The sequence below is a fragment of the Mirounga angustirostris genome, unplaced genomic scaffold (genome assembly GCF_029215605.1).
Source record: "Mirounga angustirostris isolate CCGP_5_RB_7025 unplaced genomic scaffold, mMirAng1.0.hap1 SCAF_11, whole genome shotgun sequence".
Lineage (NCBI taxonomy): Eukaryota > Metazoa > Chordata > Mammalia > Carnivora > Phocidae > Mirounga > Mirounga angustirostris.
The window spans coordinates 107,160,614-107,179,281 of NW_026991719.1; the positions used below are offsets into that span (position 1 = coordinate 107,160,614).

General features: G+C 38.9%; 1 protein-coding gene across 12 annotated transcripts in view; it reads right to left on the bottom strand.

Annotated features, from left to right (window-relative positions):
- ENOX2 (ecto-NOX disulfide-thiol exchanger 2) overlaps window positions 1-18,668 on the bottom strand; it is a 284,761-nt gene that overhangs the window by 70,552 nt on the left and 195,541 nt on the right. For 10 of the 12 annotated variants that reach the window (XM_064574570.1, XM_064574571.1, XM_064574576.1 and 7 more), the window contains one exon: window positions 2,663-2,797. In XM_064574570.1, the coding sequence (XP_064430640.1) occupies window positions 2,663-2,759 (97 nt within the window). In that variant the 5' untranslated portion in view covers window positions 2,760-2,797. Of the gene's footprint in view, window positions 1-2,662; window positions 2,798-11,008; window positions 11,098-12,177; window positions 12,268-18,668 lie in introns of all 12 variants that reach the window. The other 2 variants (XM_064574569.1, XM_064574572.1) reach the window with 2 other exon arrangements.

The following is an 18,668-nucleotide window of genomic DNA, read 5'->3' on the forward strand; positions in this document are numbered from 1 at the left end:
TAGCAGCCATTTGAAGGAAGTATGTTAGTATTTCCTTTATCTTAAAGAGCATATAGTACTGCTAATACTAATACTAATGATGATGGTTAACCTTTATGGAGTGCTTATTATATGCCAAACATTGGGATAAGCATATTATTTAATCTTCACAGCAATCCTATGAAGTAGATACTACAGTTATTCCCATTTTACAGATGAGGGAACTGAGGTACAGACAGGTCAAGTAACTGGTGAGAGGTCATATAGCTAGGAAGTGGCACAGCAAGGATCCAAACCCAAGCAGTCTGTCTTTGAGGCCTATGCTGTTAAATACTAAGCAAGATACCCTCTCTGTAGGAATAGCCCTCTGAGTTACTGTTAGGAAAACCTACCTAGTTTTTTAGGCCTGTTATTGTCCCAGCATAGGCTTTGGGCCTATAATGATGGTTTGGATGATTTTTTTACTCTCTATGCTAAGCCTTTCTTCCTTCACATTATAGATGGGTAGCTAAGCATCAAAGATTACTGTGTGAGCATAGATTTATGTTTAGATGTGGTAATTTACAAATTATCTGATATAACTATCATAGAGTTCCCTTGGCATCAGAGCAGATCTGGCCTCAACATTTTTCCCAGGACATATACCCACACAGTTCAGATTTCTATAAACTGGTAATAATGGAAGGCAAATCAGATTGTCTAATCTCTCTAGACTATAAGAGATTGTGACTCAGGACCACTCTATATGGAGCTATAAAATAATATATGTTTTAGTTTAAATTGTATTACAGTGAAATAATGAAGAAGAACTAAATTTAAAGACCTATTATACCCTTTAGAAATATCTGTAAGAAATATATTAACAATGATTTTAAAGTATTTTAATAGCCAACATGTTTGAGCACAAGAACGTGCCAGGCATTGTCCTAAGCACAATTGTCATAAAACCCCTAAGGGTTACGTATTATTAGTCTGATTTTATGAATGAAGGAATTGAGTCTCCTAGAAGATATTTAACTACTCAAGATAAAGTAGTGAAAGAAACAGGCTTGGAAGTCAGGCAGATTGACTCTAGGGTCTGAGCACTTAACTATTATGCAATACTGGCTCCTGTCATAGCACCTGCTGATTCCAGATTGGCCCCACTAGTCATTCGAAACCCAAGGAGATCTATGGTCCAATCATTCGGCCCTCAAAGGATCCCTGGTTGCTCATTTCAATCATGGTTGGTCTAATGAAGTAGGATGCAATCTAGTCAATGATAGTCCAGAGCATGAATTATAGTTTGGTGGGGCAGTTCTTTGCCTCTGCCATATATAGAATCCAAGCTCCTTTGCCCTCCACCCATTTCTAATTCACATATTTTTTTTCTTTACATTTGGCTACTTTTATGCTTGTTTCCTAGTTTCTATGTAACCAAATTTCTTAATTTATTATTAAGATTATTAAGCATCATTTCCTACCCTACCATGTCCCCATTATAACTTATAAGGATTCAAAATCTGAACTGGAATTATGAAATTATTTTTTGGGGAGTGGGGGTCACTAACTATATAAACAAATGGCACAACAAAGTGGCATCACTCTAGATCCATTTCTCAACTTTACTGTGTTTGTGAATAACCTGGGGATCATGTTAAAATGCAGCTTCTGATTCAGTAGGTCTGGGCTGGGGCCTAAGATTCTGGGCTTCTTTTTTTTTTTTTTTTTTTTAAAGATTTTGTTCATTTATTTGAGAGAGAGAGGGAGTGAGAGAGAGAGAGCACAAGCAGGGGGAGCAGCAGAGATTGAAGTAGGCTCCCCGCTGAGCAGGGAGCCTGACGTGGGATTTGATCCCAGGACCCTGAGATCACGACCTGAGCCGAAGGCAGACACTTAACTGACTGAGCCACCCAGGCGCCCAGATTCTGGGCTTCTTAACAGCTCCCAGGTTTTGCAGATTATACTTTGAGTAGCAAGGTACTTGATCAGCTTGGTTCTGTCATTCTTTTAAGTAGGATCACAATTAAATGAACCTGGAGAGATTAACGTTTAGGATATTTTAAAAGCACTGAAACGGCAATTCCCTAATGTCTTCACAAATCCATTTTAATGGTTAATAATAGTTCTGGCAGCACAGAAGACTTTTTTTGTGTTTAAACCAAATGCTTCAGATGCTGTGGCATTTTTCTTCTGATTTTATCCTTAGTGGACATGGAATCAGTACACCATGTCCATTCTCTTAATGGTTACTATGTTTAAAAAAATATGAAGTTATTCAATGTGAACAACTTTGGGATGGTTCCCACCATCTTCTTTCCCCCACTTTAGGAATCCATGATTTTTGAGGTGTCTAAGTCCATTCTCATTTCCGCTCCATGTTTATCTGTCTCCTCTAAATCTATAAAATTAGATAAACTTTGTAATTCCTTTCCAAATCCTGTTGTCTTTTATTTCAATGAGCTATTTAAATATTTAATGACCATATCTTGCATCAGATATATCCCTACCTTGCCCATAGTGCAATAGGGAGTATACTAGTAACTACTGGCCACCCAGCCTATAAAGCTCATATTACAAAAATGCACAGTCTAGGCAGAATCTGGTAAATGTCAACTTCAAAATAAGTTGTGTCATACTGTTATATTTATTACCACATGGTCAATAAAAAGAAACACTTGTGACATGATTAAAAATAGCATACCAGGTAAAATTGGTTGTCCAGCGATTCCCAGTGGTGCCATTCCAAGATTATTCATTGCTGTGGCCCATGCAGTTGGATCAGACATAGGTAGCGTCATTGCAGTGGAATCCACATTCAGAGTTCTACTATTATCAGCTAAAGAGAAATGACAAGTAAAGTAATTTGTTGTATTAAGGTTTCAGTATATAGTTTGCTTAACATAAACTGGCAAACTCTTTACAGAAATGGACTGATGGACAAATGGTAGATAGGGCCTTAATTCCAGCTCTTTACAAGGGTTAAAACAATATGGCTTGAATTGGCAGGAAGTCATAGAATTTGAAAGCAGTTTACCAGATGGCATTTTAGTGTGTTTCTTTCTTTCTCTCTCTGCTCCCTCTGTTCCTTCCTTCCCTTTTTTTTTTTTTAATGAAGACTTTATTTTTTTAGAGCAATTTTAGGTTCACAGCAAAATTAAGAAGGTACAGAGATTTCACATGTGCCCCCTGCCTCCACACATGCACAGCCCCCCATTATCAACATTCTGCACCAGAGTGGCACATTTGCTACAACTGATGGATCTACACTGATGCATCATAATCACTCAAAAGCCATAGTTTACATTAGGGTTCACTCTTGGTGTTGTACGTTCTATGGGTTTGGACAAATATATAATAACATGCATACATCATTCAGAATATTTTCACTGCCCTAAAAATCCTCTGTGCTTACTTATTCATCCCTCCCTGCCCCCCAACCCCTGGCCATTACTGATCTTATTCCATCTCCATAGTTTCACCTTTTCTATAATGTCATATAGCTGGAATCATACAACATGTAGCCTTTTCAGACTGGCTTCTCTCAGTAGTATGCATTTAATGTTCCTCCATGTCTTTTCATGGCTTGATAGCTCATTTCCTTTTAGTCCTGAATAATATTCCATCATATGGAAGCACCACAGTTTACTTATCCATTTACCTACTGCAGGACATTGCAGTTGTTTCCAAGTTTTGACAATTATGAATAAAACTACTATAAACATCCATGTGCACATTTGTGTGTGGACATAAGTTTTCACCTCCTTTGGGTAAATGCCAAACAGTACAATCAGTGGATTGTACAGTAAGAACATGTTCAGTTTTATAAGAAACTGTCAACCTGTCTTCTAAAGTGGCTGTACCATTTTGCATTCCCACCAGCAATAAATGAGATTTCCTGTTACTCCATACCATCACCAGTATTTAGTGTCAGCATTCTGGATTCCGGCCACTCTAATAAGTGTCTAGTGGTATTTGTTGTTTTACTTTGCATTTTCCTGATGATACCTAATGTGGAGCATCTTTCCATAAGCTTATTTACCATCTGTATATCTTCTTTAATGAGGTATCAAAGTTTTTTTTTTTTTTTAAGATTTTATTTATTTATTTGAGAGAGAGAGAATGAGAGAGAGCACATGAGAGTGGGGAGGGTCAGAGGGAGAAGCAGACTCCCGCCGAGCAGGGAGCCCGATGCGGGACTCGATCCCGGGACTCCAGGATCATGACCTGAGCCGAAGGCAGTCGCTCAACCAACTGAGCCACCCAGGCGCCCCGGTATCAAAGTTTTTTGACCCGTTTTTAAATTGGGTTGTTTTCTTATTGTGTTTTAAGAGTTCTTTGTATATTTTAGATAAAAATCCTTTATCAGATGTGTATTTTGCAAATATTTTCTCCCACTCTGTGGCTTGTATTCTCATTCTCTTTACATTGTCTTTTGCAGAATAGAAGATTTTAATTTTAATGAACTCCAGCTTATCAATAATTTCTGTCATGGATCATGCCTTTGGTGTTGTATTTAAAGTCATCGCCATATCCAAGGTCCTTTAGGTTTTCTCTTATGTTATCTTCTAGGAGTTTTATAGTTTTGCATTTCACATTTAGGTCTATGATCCATTTTGAGTTAATTTTTGTGATGTGTATAAAATCTGTGTCTAGATTTTTTTTTTTTTTTGCATGTGGATTTCCAGTTGTTCTGGCACATTTGTTGAAGAGACTGTCTTTGCTCCATTGTATTGCATTTACTCCTCTGCCAAAGATCAGTTGACTCTATTTGTGTAGTCTATTTCTGGGTTCTCTATTCTACTCTACCCAGCTATTTGTCGATTATTTCGCCAATACCACACTGGCTTGATTGCTGTAGCTTTATAGTAAATCTTGAAGTTGGGTAGCATCAGCCTTCCAACTTTGTTCTTCTTCAATATTGTGTTGGGTATTCTGAGCCTTTTGCCTCTCCATGTAAATTTTAGCATCAGTTTGTTGATATCCACAGAATAACTTGTTTGGATTTTGATGGGGATTGCATTAAATCAAGTTGAGAAGAACTGACATCTTGGCAATATTGTGTCTTCCTATCCACGGACATGAAATATCTCTCCATTTATTTAGTTCTTTGATTTCATTCATCAGAGTTTTATAGTTTTCTGGGTTTTTTTCCCAACTGTATATACCATAGGAGCTTGGGATGTTTCCTATTCTTCTCATAGTCTAGTTGCATACAATTACTTCAGCAGCTTCCATCCAAACTACCCATGCATGCAAACCAAGAAAAATCATCCAAGGACTTTCATAGTAGCAATAAGAAATGAAAAGTTATATTTTTGATGTAATTTCATATCTTTGAGGCAGTAACATTGAATAGATATAGACACACAATCAACAGATATCAAATTAGCCAATTGAATATTTTGGGAATTAGGGAGACACCAGAGAATAAGCAGATAGAATACATAGTCCCTGCCTTCAAAGGTTATACAATCTAATTTAAGAGACCAGTGATGGTGGTACTGATTACTACTATTATCACTACTCTCACCACCTCCATCCATTACTACCACTAATTACTGAACACTCGCTATATGCTAGGTAAAGCACTTGGCATGCATTATTCTAACTTTCAAAACAACCTAATGAGAGAGACTATTTATATCTCCATTTAATAGATTAGAGGCTTTTACTTTATTTTTAAAGATTTGTTTATTTTAGAGAGAGAGAGAGAGTGTGCGCATGTGAGAGTGGGGGAGGGGCAGAGGGAGAGAATCTTTTAGCAGACTCCCCACTGAGCGGGAGCCTGACTTGGGGCTGGATCCCATGACCCATGAGATCACGACCTGAACTGAAACCAAGAGTCAGATGTTTAGCTCACTGAGCCACCCAGGCACCCCTAATAGATGAGAGACTTAAAGATCACATATATTGTCCGAGGTCACCCAGGTTATATACTGTTAGCCACTATGCTTTATTATCTACAGTGAAACAATTAAGAAACAATCAAAGAAATGGAATTGACCAGAAATGTTACTGAAGTTTAAGGAATGATGGGTGCCTGGGTGGCTCAGTCATTAAGCATCTGCCTTCGGCTCAGGTCATGATCCCAGGGTCCTGGGATCGAGCCCCGCATCGGGCTCCCTGCTCTGCAGGGAGCCTGCTTCTCCCTCTCCCACCCCCCCTGCTTGTGTTCCCTCTCTCGCTGTGTCTCTCTCTGTCAAATAAATAAATAAAATCTTAAAAAAAAAAAAAAAGGAATGAAAAGCTACTGTGGCTTGAGTAATGGAGAAGATAGGATTTGAACAAATGGCCCAGATTTCGACATAACATCTCTTGAGTGATGGGTAGTTATTAGACAAAGAAGAAAGAGGGGAAAAGACATTCCAGGAGCAGTGATGACATAAGCAGACAATGAAGTGGGTTATAACCATGTGCATGTGCATGTATATACTGTATAGTTGGGAGATATATAATCATAAGTCATTGGAGCACAGAAAGACTTATTTTGGGAAATTTCCCTCTGATTACTGATTTCCATAGAAAAATTTTTCCATGGCTTTTCTCCTACCTCTCATGTACACTCCTGCCAATTACCTGAAGGCAACTCTGTTCTAATTGTAGCTTGCTATTTGTTAACATCTATCACATCCTTCTAACCTGGGAACATCAGGGATAATTCCTGGCCTGGTTATTTATAAAAGTGCTATTTTGGAAACTAAATGGTCAGAATAAGAAAATGCAAATGTCCAAAAACATTATTTCTGAAATATTAGTTTTTATCATTCTTCTATGCTGCCTATGTATCTTATCCAAAAACCACTCCCCCCCCCCGCCCCCCACACAGAGTGACTAATGGCCTTAAGCAATTGTTACTATAGTCAGAAGTCACATTTCAGAACTGGTGATTTCTCCACGGATAGAAACTCTAGCCCTCACACCCAGTTTTCAATGCTCTCTCATGAAGGCATATTATGGCTAGAAATAGCCTCCTTGTAAATGTTACTAAGGAAACAAACATGGGGCATCAAATATCCTTCGGGTCAAGAGTTTGCATATTGATTATTTGGTTCATCTGAACTCCCAATCTCCAGTCCAGGTGAGACAAGTTTTAGGGAATGTTATAGCTGGAAGGGACCCCCTGATGAGATTATTGAATCTGCACCCTGATTTTCTCTAATGGCTGCAGAATGACTTCAAGAGGAAACATCTAGGTTTAGAAGGACTGGGCCCCCATGCCAAAAATAATTTCTTGCAACAGTCTGGTTACTCGTTGGCTCTGCAGTCCTGGGAAACATAAGAGAATCAGGAATTATTCTTAATAAAGAATTCTGAGATCAAAAAATGAGAATTTACAATGTATCAACCTAGCCAAACTCTGGACTAATTTTTGGGGAGGGGAGAGAATTATCTAAATTATCAGTTTTTTTTAAAGGACAGTACAGTATTACTATTTTCAAAATATATATTAATTCAAAGTGCCTGTTAAAATGTTAGCAAGTAGAGTTCCTGCTAGGCTTGTTTACATGAACCAGTTGGTTTAGATACAGACCATGTGTAATTAACAGCATTATTTTGCTATGATAAATTCAGTTCTTAAATTCTTAAGGAGCTCTGCCTTTTCATTTCCCTCCACTCCCCCAACACCCATCTACATCTGTCAAATACTACTCATTTTGCAAGGGTCATCTCAAATGTTATGTTGTCTGTGAAGCCACCTCCCTGGAATGAATTACTCCCTCCTAGTGTGTTATCATAACATTTTATCTAGAATTTGATTTTCATATGTTTGCTTATTCTCTCACTCCTTTTCCCTAAACCAAACTTTTATCGAGTCTTACTATATGCCAGGTCATGTGTTAGTGACTAGGAATATGGAGATGAACAAAATTCACTTACTGCTCTGGAAGAACTCACAATACAATGAGAGCATGACATATAAACAACTAAATATAAATTATTATAATAAGTACTGCAGTAAAACTATGAGGAAAGTGCTATGAGAACAGAGAAGGAGTAATTAAATATGCTGGAATGGCTTTGGTTGTATGTGTTTGGGCACAGAGAGCAAGAGGAATACTAGGGAAGGCTTCTCTGGGAAAGAATAATTTGAAATGAGTCTTTAAGGAGGGATAGGATTTTCCTCCAGGTACTGAATGGAGGACTTGGGTTTAAGAGCATTCCAGCAAGCAAGAACAACTGGACATTACCATTGACTGCCTTGAATTATAGTTGTTGAATACATGTCTCTCTTCTCTAGCTAGCCTGCATGCTCCTTTACGTCAGGGACTTGGTTTAGGCATCTTTGTTTCCCTGTTTCTTAGTTCAGTGTCTGGTATAAAGTAGGTATTCAAGAAATATTTGGATGAATGAATAAATAAAATCAACTTACATTGATTTTGGGCACAATAAGCAATCCATGCAGTGACACTCACTGATTATTTATATACCTTTTCAGAATGATAAACTGTCTTAAAAGGGATAGCATAGTTGCTAAACTAATTTTCTCTCCAGGACAACTGAATTGACATGTAGCAATTTACTTAGAGTTACAACCAGAGATAGATGAACCCAACTAATAATTCAGTTTGATAGCATTAGCTATAATCTTTCTCCCATATAGGCACAGTTATACATATAAGCAAGCTTGTAAATTTTTACTTTCAAAGAGAAATCCCAGATGATCGTCTCTGTCTGGCAGCAATCTGGATTTAAGGTCTGCAGTAACAAAATATGTTGTGCTGAACATCTGTTTAGAATCATCACTTAATGGTAGAAAAGTTAAGTCCAGGCCTGATTCACTTTCTAGACTAAAAATGGACATCTAGCAATTCCTTTAAGTGTGTTATAAAAGTAGTCCCATGTCACTAAAGAAAGAGATTGCTCATTTTCCCATAAGTCCTACATTCACTGGCAGTGGCCAAGAATATTCAGAAGGCAAATATCATATATTGATATGCTATCAAATAGTCTTCAAAATGCCTCACCCATCTGAAGAACATGTCCTGCTATGCTGGTTTTCCGTTCTACCTTGTGTGGCGACTCCTCAAGAGATCACAGGTTGTACAGTAATTGTGACTGAATGTCTTCTAGGTAAGTTGATTGAGTTTATGGCACTTTGGAGCAAGAGTTCATTAGTGCCAAAAAAATAAAAGATTTGGAAGTAATTATCGATTTTAACTTGGTATTGCTCCATAACTATCAAGTCATTGCCATCTGTTTATTTTTATATTATACTTCACTTGATTAGTCAATTATTGTCAGTTATTTGATCTTGAAGACAACACACACACACACACACACACATTCTGTGATACACCCATCCTGTAGTAGACTTAATTATTTCATATATTTCCTTTATTTCCTTTGAAACAAGTTCAGTATGTTGGTGTCGTCTCATCGACCATACTCTTTTTATTAAGACAAAAGCTGTCCTTCTCTGGCAATTTAGTCTCCTGAAATTCTCTTTCTTATGTCCAGGTTTATATCCATTGGCTTTTATGCTTGCTGTAATTTTATTACACAGTATTGTGCAAAGTTGAGGAGAGGATTTTGTCAACAAACATCTATTGAAAGTTTGTTAAGAGTAGGAAGCAATCCTGCCTAGTGACCAAGAGTATGGGTTTGGGAGTCAGATGGTTTGGGACTAGAGTCTAGCTGTACTAAGTAACTGTAATGTGCTCATTCTGTTTCTCTCTTTACTTCTCTTCTTGCTGGTCTGCCTTCCAGACTTCCTTTTATAGTTGCTGTACATTCACTGAACATTTTCTATGTGTCAGGCTCCATCCTAGACGTTGAATACATTATGGTGAGTCAAACAGGCCTCAACCTTGTTTTTAGGAAGCTCTCTAGTACAGGAGGGAGATACTAAAATACAGATAAACATAAAATAATTACATATTGTGATAAGTTTTTTGAACAAAGAACTGGGTTTGATGATAAAAATGGCAAGTTACAAATTTAGGAAAGTGATAGTATCGACCTTATAGGTTTGTTGAAGATTAAATTAGATAATGTGGGTAAAAAAATTTAGCATGGCTTCTGGCTCATAGTAAGTACTTGGTAAGTGGTAATAATAATATGTAATAATTAAGATGATGATGATGAACCCAGCCCTTGAAGGGTTCAAAGTCTACCGAGAGATACAGGATATATAGGAATTACAACAATACATTATACAGATGATGAAACAGAGGCACAGGCAGTTTAAGTAATCAGCTCAATATTGCACAGCTAGTAAGTGGTAAAACAGGGAAATGAACCCAGGCGACTCTGGTACCAATGCCCATAGTTTTATCCATCACACTAAACTCCCTCCCAAAGAGCCCTTTATTTTCTGTGTTCCCCTAGCTCATTGAACACATTACTATGATAGCCTTTATCACATTATATTTTTTATCACCTCTTTCTGTGTCTGCCTCTCCTCCTAGACTCTGGATTCCCTTATTCCTCTTTGTTATTCCTAGTGCCTAGACACTGTGTCTGACACAAAGCAGATGTTTAATAAATGATTTTAAATAAATGAATCAGGAAATATATGAACTTATGTAGGAGAGTCCTGCATAGACATTCTTCTTCCTGGAAGTAGGTAGGCATATAGCAGGTGCCAAGCTACTCAGAATGGGATACCACTCTGTTGTTGTATTAGATAAAACCTGTTTTGGTGGGTTTCTTCTGAGGACTAAATACTAAAAATTTTAAATGGAGAGGGGAAGATAAATGGTGATAATTTGAGGTATTATAATCTTAACATGCTGATAATATAAGAAAATAACAATTACATAAATACAAACTTTAAGGAAGATAAATCTGTAGATGGGAAGGTATTTTTCATCACATAAATTCAGGAACTGACTAGAATTTCTTTGAAAATTTAAAGGTAATTAAATTTACTAAAATAAATGTGCATGTAGCAGCCATATTTTTTAGCTTCTTGAGGGCAGGGGATATAAATCTCATTTACTTTTATTATATTCTATAGTGATTAGCTCAAAGTAGGTGCCAATTAGTGTGCTCTTAAATAAGTGAACTCTGGAAGAACTCAGCAATTGTATAAAGTGGGGCTTACCTGCAAAGCCTATTTCATAGACCCACAGCCAAATAAAATCTCTTTGCATTGTGTAGTACTGCACCGTGGACTTAGCCCTCTAGTCATTTCTGCAGAAGGAAGATAGTGGTCCAAAGCTGGGTGAAACAGACCTCTGGAACATACCAGGACTTAGATAAATGGTGAATAATAGTGTTAATGATAGTAATTATAACAAGACTAAAGATAGTTAACACTTATTTAATACTTACTATGTGCCAGGCACTGTTCTAGGCACTTTATGTACATTAATTTAAAACTCACAACAACCCTATGAAGTAAGACCTCTCACTATCCCCATTTTACTGATGAGGTAACAGGAACAGAGAGGTTAAGCAACCTGTCAATGGTCATACAGTTAGCTCGCAGTGAAGCTGGGATTCAAACCCAGGCAATATGACTCCACAATTCATGCTCTTAACCACTATACTATATTAAACTAGGGAAATCATAAAGTTATAAAATATTTGAGCTGGGAGGGCTGTTGAGCTCATCATTACACAGATGGGTGTTCCCCAGGTCCTCTATTGCAGGGATTCTTAACTGGGGCTAAGTTGCCCACTCCCCAACCAGGGAACATTTGGCAATATTTGCAGACACCTTTGGTCGTCACAACTGGAGGTAAGAGGTGCTACTGGAATCTAGTGGGTAGAGGCCAGGGATACTGCTAAACATTCTACAATGTACAGGACAGCCCCCCACAGCAAACAATTATCTGACCCAAAGTGTCAATAGTGCTAAGGCTGAGAAACCTTGCCTTACTGCAGCAATTTTCATGTGTTCTTACTGGAGAGTGCATTATACGCTTGGCTTCTTTTTTTTTTTTTTAAGATTTATTTATTTATTTACTTGTCAGAGAGAGAGAGAGAGAGAATGCACACGAGCACAAGCAGGAGGAGGGCAGGTAGAGGGAGAAGTAGGCTCCCTGCTCAGTGGGACTCAATCCCAGGGGCCTGGTATCATGACCTGAGCCGAAGGCAGATGCTTAACCGACTGAGCCACCCAGGCATCCCATACCCTTGGCTTCTTCACAATCCCTTCCCATCTATCACATGTGCAGCCAATTCTACCTTCTGCAGTTTATGAACTACTCCCTTATGCCACTGTACTAAAACAAATCAGACCACCTCCCCCATCAAGAATCTACTAACATTTTTAGCATGGTTACTTTTATGCTTCACGCCAAAGAAATGATCCTCATGGTGGAGAGTCTAGGTGCCTCGGAAGTTCTGCAAATAGCACTAGGAATACAGTAACAAAGAGAAAGGAAGTTTAGAAAATACTTTACGGAACACAGAAGAAAACACCATCTCTAGCACACCACACAGGACCTTACATACAGTAGGCACTCAAGAAGTACATGTTGTAAAAGGTTATGGCACAAGGGCAGTGTTGGGTGTCCTAGAACAGAATAACATTGTGCTTTCTGTTCTCTGGCTAAGGGAAAGGAAACAGCAGGATAAATCATGTTTTGGTTCTGCATTAAGCCTAGGGCTCAAGGTTTTATCTTCTGTTTGGTATTTATTGCTCATGAAGCAATATATTGTGTGTTGCAGGTGCTATTTTGAATCCTTCTTCATTTTCTTTGAAAATTAACAATCCATCATTATTTGTGAACAATGCGCTGAAGCCCCAGGCACATCCCTCTCTCTCCGATCACAGACGTCACCAGCAGTCACACCACAGCTTGCATCATGGCTATGCAGTGTGAGGGAACTGATAGGGGCTTTTGTAAGACACGGCTCCTAGGTGGCTTGAGAGAGATGATACTATTAGACAAGCAAGGGCTTTATTTCCTTATGAGTGTTTCCAAGAACGGATCAAAGAGCTACTCAAGAGGATCAGGGTGTCACAACATATTCTTCCTTGGAGAAGAGGAGCGGAAGGGTGGGGGAGGGAAAAGGGAAAGGTTTTATGCTAGCCTATATTGTAGGTAATCATTTTCACAAGGGCTGAGTGGCAGGGTGGAGGGTGGGAGATAATAGCTTGATCCTCAAGGTATACAGATGAGAACCTTGGGGTAGAGAGTGCTTTCTCAAACTAACCCTCATCCTGGAAGATTCATTGGTTTAGTCTATAAGCTGGAGGGTCCTGGACACAAGCACCTCTATGTTGGAGCAGTTACAAGGATATTCAAGATGGTTTTTTTGAGGGAGGAGGGGCAGAGGCAGAGGGATAGAGAGAATCTTAAGCAAGCTCCACACCCAGCACGGAGCCCGACGTGGGGCTTGATCTCACGACCCTGAGATCACGACGTGAGCTGAAATCAAGAGTTGGACGCTTAACCACCTGAGCCACCCAGGTGCCCCATGGATATTCAAGGTTCTTAACTAGATCTACATGAAGCTAGAGTGCCAAGCCACCCCTCCAGATAGCAGTTGCTGTGAGGGTGGGGTGTAGCAAGGAAGAAGAAGGACACAGGTCTTAGCATGCACCTCTCCAAGGAACTCACAGCATATATCCTGCATTTATAAAGGCAACAAGATATAGTGGAAGAAATATAGATTTTGAGCCAGATAGACCCAAAATCAAATCTTGGCTCTACTATTTACTAGTTGTGTGACTTTAGGCAAGTTCCACACACTTTTTAGACTGTTTACTCACCTGTATTATTCACCTAACAATAATGATGTTGATTCCTAGTATTGATTAAATGCTTATTATGTGCCAAACACTGTTTTAAGGCTTTATATGTACTATGTAATCTAATCCTCACAACAAGCCTATAAAATTGGTAATTTTATCATACCCATTCTACAGATAAGGAAAATGAAAGACAAAGAAGTTAGGAAGTTGCCCAAGGTCATAGATGGAGTTAATGCTGGACTTGAAATTCAAATTCAGGCAGTATAGCTTCAGGGCCCATACTTTTAACCCCTGAGCTATATATTCTCACTACACTATAGAAAATGCTGAGCAAATATTCAATCATGATCTTAACCCCACTTCCTTTATCTTTCCCTTGTTTTAGTTCCCATTAAGAAACCATTCAGTTGCCCTGTGGGGGTCTCTTCTCCCACTTCTCAGAGCTGGAGCTGGGGGTCTCCTTTGCTATTTCAAGGTGGACTGGCATAGATTGAAGAATCTGAGTAATAGTCCTTGTCACTTCAAGGTTATCAGCTGTATGTGAGCCAAGAGAATAGGTTGAGGTTGGATGCAGGCGTCCTGGAAGTCCAATAGGCTCCACCATTAGGACCTTGGAAGCTTCCTCAGTCAGTCAAAGCAGGGGCTAGCCACACTAGAGAGGCTCTGTTGGGCTTTTCTGGACTAAGTCTGTCATTCCCATCCCTGGCTTCTTGGGCTTCTGAGATCCCAGTGAACTCATGTTACCCTGATCTAGGTTGAATGGTCGACAATGGTGGTCTAGTTTTGAGACTGCATCATTGCCTTCATTCCATATTTCCTTACCTAATATTTAGACAAAAAACACCAAAAGCATAAATGGGCCGCAAAAATGCTACCTTACCCCCACTCTTTTAATGTCTGTGCTAACTGCCTGTTAAACCACACATTTCTTTTCCTGGTTTTGAAACAAACACATTAATATTACTGTCAGGATCCCAAATGCTGTAGGTATTGCTTTTCAATTAGAAACCTTAATATTTAACAAATCAGGTACTGAGCATGCTCTTTAAGTTAATGGTGTGACTGGTGGTGGAGGGGGAACAATGAAAGAAAGAAAAGAGAAGCATAAATTCTGTAAGTTCCCAAAGCTCTGTGGTCTATGCTTTCCTGAGGTAAGTTGTGTAAGAGGTAACTTGGCACCCCTGCTGCTATGCTGTTGGAAGTCTGGAAAGATCTCTTGGAGGAAAAAAAAAAATAGTCCTGGGGTGAATCCACAAGCCATTTTACTTTAGCCTTTGTTGCTGAAAATCTTTCCAACATGTTTCAGTCCACTTCCTTGCCATAGGAGATGGAGTACAACAAAGATAAATATAAACTAGATCTGGAATTAGGAGGGCTGAGTTTCAACTCTGGCTTGACTCTTCTTGCTGTGTAGCAATCACTCACACCTGTGTTTGTCAGAGTGTGGTCCAATCATTTGCATCACAATCGCCTGGGGTGATTGCTAACTAGCCAAGTTCCAGGGTCCACAGCTGAGGTTTCCATCTGGGTGGTGCTGGGGAATCTGCCTGTTGAGCAAGCACCCAAGATAACTCTTAGGCCTACTACAAATTTGAGAAACACAGAGCTTTGGTCGCCTCATGTATAAATAAGAATGATGCCGCTCCTTTCACAAGGTTGTGGTGAAAACACAGGTGGTCAATACGTGCTACCTATACCTGAATCATTGAGTGAGATTATGGCAGGGCTTCAGGATCCATTCTGAGTATTAATTTAACAAACATGTTAAATCCATGCACTATTTGGTGGTACCAGAGTGAAAAATTCATGTTTCCCTGCCCTTTGAGGGGCTCATAGACTAGTGGGAGAGACACACAAACTACTGCATAGCTTGATACTGGCTAAATAGAGATTGAAGGGGAGGCAGTTACTCTGCTGGGAGGAGAGGTGGTGGTAGAGAGGAAGGGGGAACATGGAGGAAGTGATGTTAAACTGAAGAAGTCACTTTGAAGTGAGTTTCAAAGGATAAACCAATTATGATGGTACTGTGGATATCTTAAAAAGGTATAGGAAATAAGGCTGTATTTGTGCTAGGTCTAAAAACTAGAATAGAAACCAGAGGGGGAGACAAACCATAAGAGACTCTTAATCTCAGGAAACAAACTGAGGGTTGCTGGAGGGAGGTGGGAGGGATGGGGTGTCTGGGTGATGGACATTGGGGAGGGTATGTGCTATGATGAGCTCTGTGAATTGTGTAAGACTGATGAATCACAGACCTGTACCCCTGAAACAAATAATACATTATGTTAATAAAAAAATAATAATAAAAAAGAAATTGTCTTTGGGGGGAATGGGCGTGAGCAGAGAATATTTCCCATATCAGTTTACTTATCACTCCTCTCTCCTAAAAGTAGAATATTAAAAAACTGGAGTCATTTTGTATTCTCCAGTTGGTTGGACTTTGAGAGGATGGGTATTAGACTATATTGTTGAATTGCTTTGCAAGTCACTAACTACAAGGCCATGGTCTAAGTCAGAGGGGTGGGACACTGGCCATGACCACTATAAACAAGTCAAGTGTTAAATCCTATTGATAATGGGAACTTTGGCTTGAGAACTGGCTGCCTCAGCAGAGTCATCCTCAAATATTAAGGGTGATGCTATATATACACAGACAGCCACAGGAGGCAGTGACTAATGGCTCTGCCTTGCACCAGCAGCTCTGGCTCCTTTCTAGCTTCTTTACCTTGACAAGCAGCCTAAGCCGAGTTTTCAAACTCCACCTCAATTTAACAAATAATCAGAAAACAATAGCTTGTACCATATAGAACTTCATACTGCCTCCCCCCAATGTCATGTTTCAAAGTAACTGATTTTTTTTTCAAAATTGCAACACACTTTCACCAATCCCCATCATGCCTTTGGCCAGACCAAGCATGATAAACTCTCAATCTTTAATGCTGTGCGACCCTGAATAAAGAAAAAATGAGATTATAACTAGTTAAGATCACGGTTTTTGTATTAGTTCTAATCCTGGCCTGCCATTTACTAGTTGTGTGATGCTAGGGAAGTAACTTAATGTCTCTGGTCTTCATTTTCCACATCTGAATCATAAGGACAACAATAGTATCTATCTCATGGGGCTGTGGTAAGGCTTAAAGGAGAAAATATGTGAAAAAAAAAGTCCATTGCAGTGGCTAGCTAAGGAAGTGGTAGTAAAATACTAGTAATTATTATTAATATATTAACAATAGTGGGCATTAACTCTGATATCTTATAGAAAACAGGGGCCATTTGGGGTGGGGAAAAAAGGAAAATACCAGTAGGGGAATTAGCCATTAATAATACTGGGGTATGTATTTAAACAGAAAAGAACAATATGGCTTCTCTCTAACCAGTTCTTTACCAAGAGCACTGCCAGAAAGAATAGTGGGACTAATTTATATGCTTTTCATCTGCTACATTTTTTAAAAGTGGTACTACTAATAAAACCCTCAAAATATTTCCAGTGTTAACCATCCTCCTCCACCATATATACCCCAAACCCATCAGACTTGCTGCCAAAACCTATTTGCTTTTTTCCCAAAAGCATGGATGGCATTTACGTCCATGCTCTCACTTGTGATCACCCCATCTGTGGTGGAGGAAAGCCAGAATTACTTAGTATCACTTCTTCATTTCCATGATAAGGATGGGAGGCAATGGGGTAGGCAGGAAGACTTGCTTTTCATGGCCATCTTTCCATTAAGACAAAGAGAGGTTATGCCCATAGCTGTGACCTCTGACAGCTGGGCAGAGGACACCCACTGTATCGGCCTACTCCAGGAACAATTCATATGCAAGTGACTTGGTCAGCACTTTGTGATTCTGGGACAATATTAATAATAGTACCTTTCCCAGAATCTCTTACACATGATATATTTTTCCCCATTTAATTCAATAGTTCTCCTGAATATTTTAATACAGCAATAGTAGTCCAAATAGCAAACAAGAATGAGTTATTGACTTTCCTTCCTTTTATCCATTTCTGCTGTAACTTAAATTTTCTTCCTGAGTGAATCTCCAGGCCACTAGTGACATCACCTTTAATCCATTCATGTTTTTTTTTAAATTGGCTTTAACATGGACGGGACATAAGCAGCTAAAAAATAAAAGATGTCTACGTTGGGGATGATTTCCAGAGCAAACCTTACAGGGATTGGTAGAGCAAATTTGATTTGAAAATGGTTACAGAGGGTGAATTCCCTGTAAATAATGAATTGGAAAGAAAATCAGGCTGGGAGTATTTGCTTATCCACTTATTTCCACATGGAAGAAAAGCCATAATTCCTGTCAGCCTGTGCTTATAGCGTGCCTAGATTGGTCAGAGAGAAACCAACTGGTGACAAACATAAATACACAAGCCCACCCGTTCACTGCATTTGCTGTCAGATTCAACACCAAGGAAAGCCAAAAGATAATAAGTCTTTGGGTAACAACCCATAAATCCGTGGTTACAGTTCAAGCACTTAACTTCAAATTTCCAAATGACCGTGCCACTGTTCTTTCTTCTCCCAGAAGCTAGAAGTTCACTGTCAGAAAGGAGAGGGGAGATATAAGGCAGCTGAAATGCTCAAAGACCCTGGGAAAATTATGGGGAAGCATGCCCTCCCCATTCATCACAACTTCTTGAGAAGCCAACTGGTATGTCACTGGGAGATATTGTCAGAGCAAAGTGGCTACTTTTTTTTTTTTTAATTAAAGTGAAACTAGCTTTCAAGAGTGGCTACCTTTTTAAAAAATGTAAAGCTAATTTCTATATGTCAAATCCTATTTGCCACTCACACTGTGTTTCTCTAATATTTTTAAATTAATTATTGAGTAGGTACAAAGGGGAATTTATAAGAGACAAGTGTAAAGTATTAAAAAAAATGGTGCATTTGGGGTGGGGAAAAAAGGGGAGTATTATAATTCCTTCAGTTGTGAAAAGGACAGGAAATCTTTAACACAACATAACAAAATTATGTACCCAACGTGCAGTTTAAGAAAAAGAATATAATTATTACCTTTAAAGGCCTCATGTGCTCCTCCCTAATTC